Source organism: Ammodytes marinus, assembly GCF_949987685.1.
Source record: "Ammodytes marinus genome assembly, chromosome: 15".
Lineage (NCBI taxonomy): Eukaryota > Metazoa > Chordata > Actinopteri > Uranoscopiformes > Ammodytidae > Ammodytes > Ammodytes marinus.
This window is the reverse complement of record NC_137219.1, coordinates 27,763,869-27,776,563: the sequence shown is the minus strand read 5'-3', so window position 1 is coordinate 27,776,563 and position 12,695 is coordinate 27,763,869. Positions and strand designations below refer to the sequence as shown.

Sequence of the window (12,695 nt, the reverse complement as noted above, 5' to 3'; positions counted from 1 at the left end):
CGGACGAGTAACAGAATCATGGGGTTTGGTCAATTAAGAAAAACATTTTCTAAACACTTGAAAGTAACTCCGATCAAATACACCATATAATTCATATTCAATAATTAACATTCAAATGACAGATATAACCAGTTAGATTAAACACTGGGGGTCAGAACACAGGACCCTTAGAGCCAGCTAGTGTCTGGGGGTCAGAGCAAAGAACAATCCTCTCTCAGCAAATCAGGCTAATCTTCAGTTATCATCATCACATGGTTTCATATGTTGGTAGTTCATCAACATGTATGATAGAAGTTTTTCTACCTGAATCAATTTGCTTTGGCACAACAATCGATTAAAGGCCTACTTCACTGGTTTGAATATGAAGGTGTATTGAATTCTGAGATCCTATGTAGTATAAATGTGCGAAAAAAATTTAAATCGGTTCTTCCTAGCCTGAGAAAAGGCAGAAAGAGTGTTTTTTTTAACCCTATATTTCTCTTTCTTGTGACATCACAGAAAGAGAAATATAGGGTTAAAAAAAACTTACTTTGTAAATATTACTGTGATGTCTTTTACTGTGACATCACAGTAATATTTACATAGTACGTTTTTTTTAACCCTATATTTCTCTTTCTGTGATGTCACGAGAAAGAGAAATATAGAGTTAAAAAAAACACTCTTTCTGCCTTTTCTCAGGCTAGGATGAACCGATTTTAATTTTTTTCGCACATTTATACTACATAGGATCTCAGAATTCAATACACCTTCATATTCAAACCGGTGAAGTAGGCCTTTAAGTTGACAGCAAGAAAATGTACTTTTACATGCAAAAAATAAATTTTTGTGAAAAAAACATGTTTACAACATCACCATGAGGTCCTCTCTTTCATGGCCAAGGGGAAATGAGAAGGGCTTGAAAACATATATCTCACATGACCAAAAATGTATTCCATTGCCTAGATACAGGGGGTGTCTCACATTACCCGATGGCTCACATTCCCCCGTTCTCCCTTATATTATTATTGCATATTAGCACTTTAGCGCATGTGTTTATTGAAATATTCTCATTAATTTTTGGCTCAGACATGTCTTGTGAATAATTACATGAATAACTTTTCAATTTCAAGCTTTTCTGATATTGTGTGTGTCTGCGTGTGAAGCTTCTGAAGTTTGTTCCTGAGAAAAGTGACATTGAGCTGTTAGAGGAACACAAGCATGAGTTGGATCGTATGGCCAAGGCAGATCGCTTCCTGTATGACATGAGCAGGTACTCACACACACACACACACACACACACACACACACACACACACACACACACACACACACACACACACACACACACACACACACACACACACACCATTCACTGCCTTAAGCAAGTTGACATGCCTTGTTACCCATTTAAAGTTTAAATGCAGTCTGATGACGTAAATATGCTAAGTGGTAGAACTTTTTCCTCTATTTTCAACTTTTCACTGCTATTTAAAAAAAGAAAATAGAAATTTCAAAAGTTATTTTTATAGATAAACTCATCATTTGGACGTTATACACCAAAAGAAGTTTGAGACTAAACAGGTAAGTGAGCCCTGAATTAAAGTAAATGAATAAATACAGTAACACCAGGTGTGATGAAGTCCCAGCCAGGTCAATTCATTCTCAGGTTGACACGAGATAGGAATTTAACCTAAAGCAAAAGTTTCTGTGTGATCTGATAAGAAGTCTGATACATTATTAGTTTGTTAGTTTCATCAAATGGGGATTTACATAAAAATCAACGGATGACACATCTCATCCCACCAGTACTGTTGCCAGAGATATGTTGAAAAGTGCACTCACAGTTTTGCTGTCTATTCTCTGTCCTCACCCAGCATCAACCACTACCAGCAGAGACTCCAGTCCCTCTACTTCAAGAAGAAGTTTGCTGAGAGAGTGGCTGAGGTCAAGCCTAAAATCAAAGGTGCTCTTTTCTACCCCAATGACTCATTTGTTCAGATTGACTACATGAATTAAGGCGAGGTATGACAGGCAACAACCTCATTATTTCAAGCACTGGTCAAATGATAGATATTTGTCTATTTAGCTTCCATAACGTATTCTTTCATACTAGTAGTAGTATGAATCAAAGGTACTAAATGTGCATTTAGGTGTATATTTGACTTAACCTTGTTTGTTTGCGTCTGCATATTTCTCCTACACAACCATCTTTAACAGCCATTATCTCAACATTAGTTTCAATACTCTGAACCAGAAATTCTAACTTCTAAAGTACTTACATGGACTAAACTTTCCATAATCATGCTTAGCCTTACGCTGAAGTTTATAACAGAAGGATTTGTTCATATGTTGTTCAATGTCTGATTACAGTTTTTTTCGATCGCTAAACCACAGTGGGCACAACTGTAGCTCAAAACTCTAACTACAGTCTGCACTACCAAAAGTCACTGGAGCTGAACAGTTCACTTCACCTGCAAAATAGGCTCAGTGCAGCAAACACTATGAACCAGCCTCATTGACAAACACTGTCATTCAGAACACACTCAGAGTACAAACACTAGCATCAAACCCCAATACTCAAATGACAAACTTTAAATTTTTACAGTTTTGAATAATTTGAGTTACTTCACACAAATAAAGTAATATGAGGAAAGAGTGAAAGTAGTTCACATGAAATTGTTTATTTTATAACATACCAGTTATGTTTAGGTAAACAAAAATAAATGAAGATCAGAAGTTTGCTTCAATAGATACATCTTTTTATTTGATATTTTATTGATTACATTTCCAAATGTAGTATGTATCTGTGTAAATGTAATATATAATTGTGATACAGAAATCAATTCCTGTAATGTTGTCATTTACTGTAAGGATGCAACTCTTAGAGTTTTTTTTCGATAGCTAAACCACAGTGGGCACAACTGTAGCTCAATGTGCAAAACTCTAACTACAGTCTGCACTACCAACAGTCACTGGAGCTGAACAGTTCACTTTACCTGCAAAACAGGTTCAGTGCAGCAAACACTATGAACCAGCCTCATTGAGATAACACACACTGTCACTCAGAACCTGCTCAGAGTATAAACACTAGCATCAAACCCCAATACACAAATTACAAACTTTTAATCTTTACAGTTTGAATAATATGAGTTATTTCACACAAATTACATAATATTTTCTTTGATGAAAGGGTGAAATTCTTTCACATGAAATTGTTTATTTTATAACATACCATTTTTTTTAGGAAAACAAAAAGAAATGAAAATCAGAAGTTTGCTTCAATAGATACACATTTTGTATACTTTATTGAAAACATTTCCAAATGTAGTATTTATCTGTGTAAATATTCTATAATTGTAATACAGAAATCAATTCCTGTAATGTTGTCATTACTGTAAGGATGCAACTCTAAGCTGGAAAATTCGTATTACAGATGCAACTTTAGATCTATGCAGATTGCGGGTCACCCTCAACCCTGCCTCTCTCAATGAGAGACCATGATTCACAACAGGGTCTATCAGTGTTGCCCTTAATGTACTTCATCAGAAATTACAGCTCAATGTCTTCTAGGTCTTCCTCCACACATCCAGTCTCACTGCTCCTCTTCTCCCTCCAACAACCTGTCTTCCTATTTTTGAGCTTTTCTTATACTGTATATACTGTATGTTCACTAACACGTCTAAAACAAGACACCTTCTCAGTGTTTCAGTTGAAATTGCAATCTGCAGTGTTTAAAATGCACTAGGCTGATATCCATTCTGTTTTGAATGTGTGGTCTACAGTTGTGGCAGCAGTGTGTTAGCATTTGAACAAAGTGCTATAAATCCACAGTGTTGTGCAGGCTGTGGTTAAGCCATGAGATAAGTGTGTAAAGTTTTGAAATTTGTGTTTAAGCAATGAAAAACGATGTAGAGTTTGGTCCACATGAACCGCTGCTGTGCATAGTGTAGTTAAAGTTTTGCACTTGTCGTTCCAGTTGTGCCCACTGTGGTTTAACGATCGATAAAAACTGTAATGATACGTTGTCTTCTGAAAAACATGCCAAAAATGCATTTTTAAGACTTGTACACAGTACCTTTTGATTTATAAAATGAAAAAAAGGCTCTTGTACAAAATCTGTTCTGTTAAAACATTGGAGACTTATACACTCAACAAAAATATAAACGCAACACTTTTGTTTTTGCTCCAATTTTTCATGAGATGGACTTAAAGATCTAAAATTCATTCCAGATACACAATTGTACCATTTCTCTCAAACATTGTTCACAAATCTGTCTAAATGTGTGATAGTGAGCACTTCTGCTTTGCTGAGATAATCCATCCCACCTCACAGGTGTGCCACATCAAGATGCTGATCTGACATCATGATTAGTGCACAGGTGTGCCTTAGACTGTCCACAATAAAAGGCCACTCTGAAAAGTGCAGTTTTGTCTCACAGCAAAATGCCACAGATGCCACAAGCATTGAGGGAGCGTGCAATTGGCATGCTGACAGCAGGAATGTCAACCAGATCTGTTGCTCGTGCATTGAATGTTCATTTCTCCACCATAAGCCGTCTCCAGCAACTTCGCACAGCCATTGAAGAGGAGTGGACCAACATTCCACAGGCCACAATTGACAATCTGATAAACTCTATGCGAAGAAGATGTGTTGCACTGCATGAGGCAAATGGTGGTCACACCAGATACTGACTGGTTCTGAGTCCCCAGACCCCCAATAAAGCAAAAAAATGCACGTTTCAGAGTGGCCTTTTATTGTGGACAGTCTAAGGCACACCTGTGCACTAATCATGATGTCAGATCAGCATCTTGATGTGGCACACCTGTGAGGTGGGATGGATTATCTCAGCAAAGCAGAAGTGCTCACTATCACACATTTAGACAGATTTGTGAACAATGTTTGAGAGAAATGGTACAATTGTGTATCTGGAATGAATTTTAGATCTTTAAGTCCATCTCATGAAAAATGGGAGCAAAAACAAAAGTGTTGCGTTTATATTTTTGTTGAGTGTATGTTGATGCAAATGTATGCATAGTTAGTTAAATATTGCCAAATATTTCACATGTATTCAAACATTTTAAAACAAAAACACACTGTTTAAATGTAAATAATCAGCTTGTAAGGCTTTTATTATTATCTACAGTCCCAGAAAAAAGTCTTGTCACTTATCAATTGTGTAGAAACAACAGCTTATAAACTGACTTTTAATTAATCCATTGGTTTTAAAAAATGTCTCATATGAAAGCTAAAACCCTCCCAAATTATGTTTAATAAACTAAAATAAATTTGCTTCACTGAAGAAATATTGATCATTTAATGAACACAGAAAGGTCAGATTTTGGCAAGACAAAAGTGTTGTCGCCTACAGAGAGTAATGTAAAAATGTAGCAAATAATTTACTTCAAATACAAAAATATGTTGCATAACATCAGTGAATTAAGTAGTGGTGCTGTGAGATCCATATTTAATATCTTGTATGACTTCCATGAGCTTGAAGGACTGCATCCATGACAATGATTCATACAATTTATTGATGAAGTCATCAGGAATAGCAAAGAAAGCAGTCTTACATGCCTCCCAGAGTTCATCAAGATTCTTTGGTTTGGTCTTCCATGCTTCCTCTTTCATTCTACCCCAGACATGCTCAATGATGTTCATGTCTGGTGACTGGGCTGGCCAGTCCTGGAGCACCTTGATCTTCTTCGCCTTGAGGAACTTTGATGTAGTTATGGAAGTATGCGATGGAGCACCACCCTGCTGCAAATTTGGTCCTTTTATGGTTGGGAATGTAAGAGGTAGCTAATTCTTCTTGATATTTTAGGCTATTGATATTGCCTTCCACCCTGCAAATCTCTCGCACACCCCCATACCGGATGTAACCCCAGACCATGATTTTTCCACCACCAAACTTAACTGTTTTCTGGGTGAATCTCGGATCCATGCAGGCTCCTGTAGGTCTCCTGCAATGTTTGCGGTGGCTGTGATGGAATTCAACCGAAGATTCATCTGAGAAATCCACCTTCTGCCACTTTTCCAGCGTCCATCCTTTTAGCAGGCTGTGGGCCTTAGAAAATGCCACACATTTTTTTAAATTGCCTTTTGTTTAGTTCTGGTTTCTGGGCACTGATTCGACCTGGAAGGTGGATTTCTCAGCTGAATCTTTGTTTGAATTACATCACATGGTTGCTCCATCGCATACTTCCATATCTACATCAAAGTTCCTCAAGGTGAAGAAGATCAAGGTGCTCCAGGACTGGCCAGCCCAGTCACCAGACATGAACATCATTGAGCATGTCTGGGGTAGAATGAAAGAGGAAGCATGGGAGACCAAACCAAAGAATCTTGATGAACTCTGGGAGGCATGTAATACTGCTTTATTTGCTATTCCTGATGACTTCATCAATTAATTGTATGAATCATTGTCAAACCGCATGGATGCAGTCCTTCAAGCTCACTGTAGTCATACAATATATTAAATATGGATCTCACAGCATCACTACTTAAGTCACTGATGTTATGCAACATATTTTTGTATTTGAAGTAAATGATTTGTTCAATTTTCACATTACTCTCTGTAGGCGACAACACTTTTGTCCTGCCAACATCTGACCTTTCTGTGTTCATTAAATGACCAATATTTCTTCAGTGAAGCAAATTTATTTTAGTTTATTAAACATAATTTGGGAGGGTTTTAGCTTTCATATGAGACATTTTTTAAACCAATGGATTAATTAAAAGTCAGGTTATAAGATGTTGTTTCTACACAATTGATAAGTGACAAGACTTTTGTCCGGGACTGTATACGTTAGAAATGTTACCCTATTCAGAATGTGTCTCGTCTTCAAATAAATGAGAGGAGGGCTACATTTGAAAGTAAAGTAAAGTTTTACCGAGCAATTCAGGTATGGCAGATTTCAGATCTTAAAGGTTCAGTAAGCGGAATGGTCAGTGTAGCTAACTTACTGTCAGTGACTGCAGTTAGCAGGCCCCTCCCTCGTCCCCACGTCACCACATTAATGCACTGCGGTCTTCAAGCAGCGAGTTATCTAGCATCATCTAAGATCCATAAGTGTGATAAAACATGATAAAAACCATCAAAACAGACATTGGGAAGGATTTTTACCTGCTCCGCCATTGGAGGCGCATACACATTCACCCATCTGTCGCTCTGCACATGCACCGGCAGTGAGACGGGTGCCGGTTAGTAGCGTTCTTTCTTCTAATTGGTTATCAGTAGTGGGATCCCCGAAAAGATCGGCTTTATGAAACGCGCACACTATATAAGTGATCACTGTATGAATAAAGGAACGCTTATATTAATATAAATAAATCGCTTACTTGACCTTTAATACATGAACTGGAGTGCTTTCTCTGCACATGTATGACCTTCCCTCTTTGTTTGTGTGGCTGCAGCTCTGAGTCTTGCATCCAGGGAGGTTGTGCAGAGCGAGACACTGCGTCAGCTCCTTGAGGTGGTCCTGGCCTTTGGGAACTATATGAACAAAGGACAACGAGGAAACGCCTATGGATTCAAAGTGACCAGTCTCAACAAGATAGCTGACACCAAATCCAGCATTGACAAGTATGCAGGTCACATCCAGGCTCTCTCCCTGTGTTCCTAATCGCATACTTTCTACTCTTTAGTATGTAGAAAAAAGATTTAGTTTGTCCCGATTCTTGTGGCCACATGTAGGATGGTTAGAAGTACCCGGATGTCCTACTACATCCGGCTGAGATTTGCTTGAAAACAGCATCTTATTTAGCCATAATCCAGTGCAAACCTGAAGTGACGTCACATTGACGGAGCCTCCTTATGAAAACAAACCGGGATGCAACGGATATAAAAGCAAGAGGCAAGATCAATGCGCGATGTAATGATGAAATAAACAAGTAAAAAGTATGTCCCAATGGTAGCATACTGCATCCTAACTAGATTATTTTTATTGTCAGATGTAGTATGTAGAATAAAAAAAAGAAAGAGGAAGAGATTCGGAACGCAGGGTCTTTTTCACAGGCCTTTTTTCTCACACAAGACATTTGACATGTGGCACTAGGGAAAAGCATAGGCATTGGCAATTTAATGTCAAGCTCGAGGCGTTGTGCAAGCGGGCACTGTGACATAGTCATGGTTTACTGCAAATCCTAACAGCTCGTAAAGTGCTATTCCTAACACCTTTGTAAGAATGTGTAAAAAAAAAAAAAAAGACAATTTCTGCTACACATCTAGAAGATACTGAGACGAGGTGATTGATTCAAATGAAAATGTATGTTGTGTGTGTTTGTAGAAACGTCACTCTGCTCCACTTCATGATCACTGTGCTGGAAAAGAAGTTCCCTAGGGCGGCAGCTTTCAGCCAAACACTACAGAGTGTGCCAGAAGCTGCTAGAATCAAGTAAGAACTAACCGACACATACACACACACACACACACACACACACACACACACACACACACACACACACACACACATGCACACACACCTGCATGCACACAGAGAAATATGTCCCGTAAAAGAAAAAGAGCTCCAAGCCCAACCCAGAGGACCCTGCATAATATTTTATTTTAAATTAAAAATGTGTGTCTTTCTTCAATAGCTTCTAATTCACCCGACTCAGTGTCTCTAAATTATTTGTTCACACAAAATTCCTCAGATTTAGCCTCTTAATTTTGCTCTCAAAGTGCACCAGATTCATAGCCTGGAAATCCAGACCCTGATATCTTGAACGATAGAGGGTCTGGCCACGATCAATAGTAATTTCCAACTCAAGGGGCGGCTCCTACTCGTGCATTTCAAATGCCACTGCACGCATTTGGATAGCACTACAACCAATCAGAGCGATGCACAAGGTGACGTAAGCCCCTTTCGTTTAGCGAACAGCTGTTAAACTGTTAAATTAAACGTTTGCCGTTGTCGGTCGGCAAAACAGAACATTCCACTTACTTGCTAATGAAAGATTTGAGTGCCGTCTTCCAAATCGTTAAGGGTCGAGGCCAAAGCAGTCTCAAACTCACACAACATATCCGCAGCCATCTTTGATGTTTACTATCACGGCTTCGACGTCGCATGCACGTCACTGTCGTCATCCGGTTACGTCCTCCCCAGAGTACCATATAAGGGGCTCTGACGCGCCCATATTAGATAAAACCAATTGAAACCATAGCCAGATTTCTGGTTTTCTTGATAAAGCTTCAACGGAGCGTGTCCAGACCAACACGCGCAGCAAATTTAATTTGCCAGCGCCTAGTGGCAGGTCTGGGAATGCCAGGCTACCAGATTCATGCATTTCACTTTAAAAAGCTAAAAAAAAATCGACCAGTGCATGACGAAACAATGTTTTTGCCTGCATTGTCTCACCTTAATTAAACTATATACAAGTACTGTTCAGAAACAATGGGATGGTACCAAAGCAAGCAACCTCACTGTAACAGTCAGACATCAGGAAACTACACAGTCCCTGGATCACACTACTGCTCCCTAAGAAGCAGCTCCAGTTGAAGCTCAATCAAAAACCACAAATGTCGGAAGAAAAGTCATTCTAGATTCATACTGTTTAATGCAACTGTCAATGACATGTTACTCTTTACCTCTACCCTACAATTCCCTCTCTGACTGTGTCTCCAGTATGACAGAATTGGAGAAGGACATTGGCAATCTGAGAACTGGCCTAAAGAGTGTTGAGGCAGTAAGTGAGCTCAGTGCAATGTTGTCAAAGTATATTATGTAATCAACCCAATGGTCTGTAAAATCCATTACAAAGATAAGCAAAGAATGTATGTATAAAGGATTCCCATATTTGAAATCAGTCTAACTGCATATCTCTTTGATGTATGTTTGTCCATGTCCAGGAGTTGCGCTACCAGCAGGCTCAGTCCTCCCAGGGTCCGGCCGATAAGTTTGTCCCTGTGGTCAGTCAGTTCATCACCGTGGCCTCATTCAGCTTCTCTGAAGTGGAAGAGTCCTTCACCGAGGCCAAAGACGTGGTGAGTGGATGGACGCTAACTGTTTTTGATCTGATTTATTAGTTGGCACACATTCAATACAAATACAATACAATACAACATACATCACAACAGATATATCTTTCACAATGAGAGAGAAAGGAGTGTGCTGCTGGAGTCAGCTCAGAAACCGAGAGACGCCGAGATCGTTTAACGGCATGTGGCATGTGCCACGGCGACCACTGACATACCATGGCTTGTGCCACTCAGTAACGGTACTACCAGTCCCAACAATGGTATTCTGCGACCGGCACGCCCCGCCTCCCCCCTATAATTTCACGACAGGTATTGCCGTAAATGTAAATATAAATATATTTGGTCTTTATTGACACTATATCACAACATAACACCGTAAATAAATGGATTTATTCATGTCTCTGGTCCTTTCCGTTGTAAGGATATGTGCGATCTGTTTGTTGTTGCTTTTGAAATGACAGATGCTTTATAAAACAGTCAGACTTGCTCCGGTGACGGTAGTTAGCCTAGCCACCTGAGCAGGTCTGACTAATCGATAACAGAGATTTAGCACCATACTGTCTTGACTAGAGGCAGGTCCCTATATCTACCAGGGGGTGGCACTGTAGCCTAGGGCTAGAAATGCTGTAGCCTAGGGATATACATGCAGCATTTCCCTTAGCTCAGCGGGAAGGGAGTCCCCTTGCGGACTTAAATCCTTCAGCAGACCCGAGTTCGCGTCCCGCCTGGGTTGGTTCTTGACTAGACATTCATCTATTTTTTTTACTAATGTTTTATCAAGGTAGGCCTACAGGTTCCTATCGTTTAACATTGATTCAGGGTCATAAACCTTTTTGTACTATTTGGGTGCCATTTCCTACTGTCACCTGCATATTTTCTACTGCGACATACCGCTTCTCCACTGACAGGCCACTTTTGTAAAATGGTAGTACCTTTTCCGAATGGCATCTACAGTTTCTCCACTGACATGCCACTCATATCCTGTGGTATTTGCCGGTTCATACTGGCATAGCACTCATGATCCAGCTGCAGAATCATTTTGATAACAAAAAATATATGATTGGCAATACATGATGGAAACATAAATTAACACTGTCAAAAGTGAGAAGTGTGTGAACAGATTTGTCTAAAATTGCAATCAAATATATAAATAGAGAAAGGTTAAGTTTAACTTAATGCCACAAAGTTCACATTGAACCCAAATGCAGAACACGGACACAGGAGATAGCTGGAGTTTAGGACACTTTATTTTTGGAGGATGGTTGGGAGTACAGGGGGTAATGGTGAATGTGGCGGGCAGGCTGCTGGGTCTTCTTTTGTGAGCCGGAAATTCTACGGTGATGAGAAACAACACATTACCATGTCTGAATTTACTGATTCAAAATGATCTAAGCAAAAAGTTTGATAAGGCTGACCTCAACATTCACGCCTTTAATCATCTTAGATGAATGGTGTCTCCTCAGAGTCCCACAATTATCGAGGATTAAAGGTTCACTGCTAACCTCCCTGTTTACCATCTCCTTCGCCTTTTTGGGGGGTAATAACTTAATAGTCACATAACAAGCAGTTATTTCTTTTTCTTATTGTGTGTGTTATAAGTAGTGAAAGCTTACTACAGTTTTACAAGTTTACTTACTGAGCACACAAAAATGCCACAGTTATCAAAGTCCGTCTGCCTCCACTGTTTTGGGAATCTGACTTTCCATCCCTGGAGTCCTCCCTGGTTCCTGAAAACATTTCTTTAAAAGAATCGATAAGGACTCATTTTTCTATGACAATAATTGAATATTTTCCATTAACTCAATATTGTACATTTTTTAAAACACATTGTCTAAATTGAGTGTAATAATATTAAACCTCAAAAGAGCCATGTCGTCATCTTGTATTGTGGTGTACATCTGTAGAGAGTCATAGACTCTGATTTCCTTTTTTGGGAAGTCAAGTACCTATGGTACAAAGCATAAAGAAGCACATGTAACCCATTTCCTTTTTTTATTGTGTAACATAGAGTATGGATACTAATGTATCCACAATGATAACTGTGTCAGCCAAAGTCTCCTTATAAGCTTAAATATTGTGCAGGAATGTTTAACTTACACTTAAAGCTAAATGTGTGTGTATATACACACATCATCATATCATATCACACTTAACATTATGTTTAATTAATTATTTGTGTTGCAACATGTCAATCCAGTGAGAACCATATTCCTGTGCAAGATGAATTTACATTTGTACAGTGGCGGCTCCTGACAATAATCTCAGGGGGAAATGTTGCCATGATGGGTAAAATGACCCAAAATTAAGATAGCTAATATGACAACGTCATATTGCATTTAACAGTTTGTTTTTCTTGTTAATCTGGCATAACCACTCTGGCAACACCTTTAACCCATTGTGTGTCTCTTGTTGAAGTTTGGAAAGGCACTGAGATACTTTGGAGAGAACCTGTCTGACCTGAAGCCAGACGTCTTCTTCGGGATGTTCAACACATTCCTCACAGCGTTCTCTGAGGCCAAGCAGGACAACCAGACCATGGCCCGACGCAAGGAGGAGGAGGACAGACGCACACTCATGGAGGCCCAGGTCAGAAGACATTGTCAGCTCAGATATATGAGACAGGTTTATTGTAGGCAGACATGAAAGCACACATAACGTAGTTGAATTTAGGACTGTGCTATTAACAAATCGACATGGCAATATACTGTATATCGCGATAATTATTTTGATTGATATCTG

At 39.2% G+C, this 12,695-nt stretch overlaps 1 protein-coding gene across 1 annotated transcript in view; it reads left to right on the top strand.

The window, feature by feature from the left end:
* The window catches only part of LOC307261844 (disheveled-associated activator of morphogenesis 1-like), a 53,730-nt gene that overhangs the window by 36,164 nt on the left and 4,871 nt on the right, over positions 1 to 12,695 (top strand). Inside the window, exons 19-25 of the mRNA XM_080042502.1 lie at positions 1,143 to 1,249; positions 1,854 to 1,942; positions 7,394 to 7,562; positions 8,266 to 8,373; positions 9,604 to 9,664; positions 9,828 to 9,962; positions 12,372 to 12,542. Coding sequence (XP_079898628.1) covers positions 1,143 to 1,249; positions 1,854 to 1,942; positions 7,394 to 7,562; positions 8,266 to 8,373; positions 9,604 to 9,664; positions 9,828 to 9,962; positions 12,372 to 12,542 — 840 coding nt within the window. The remainder of the gene's footprint in view (positions 1 to 1,142; positions 1,250 to 1,853; positions 1,943 to 7,393; positions 7,563 to 8,265; positions 8,374 to 9,603; positions 9,665 to 9,827; positions 9,963 to 12,371; positions 12,543 to 12,695) is intronic.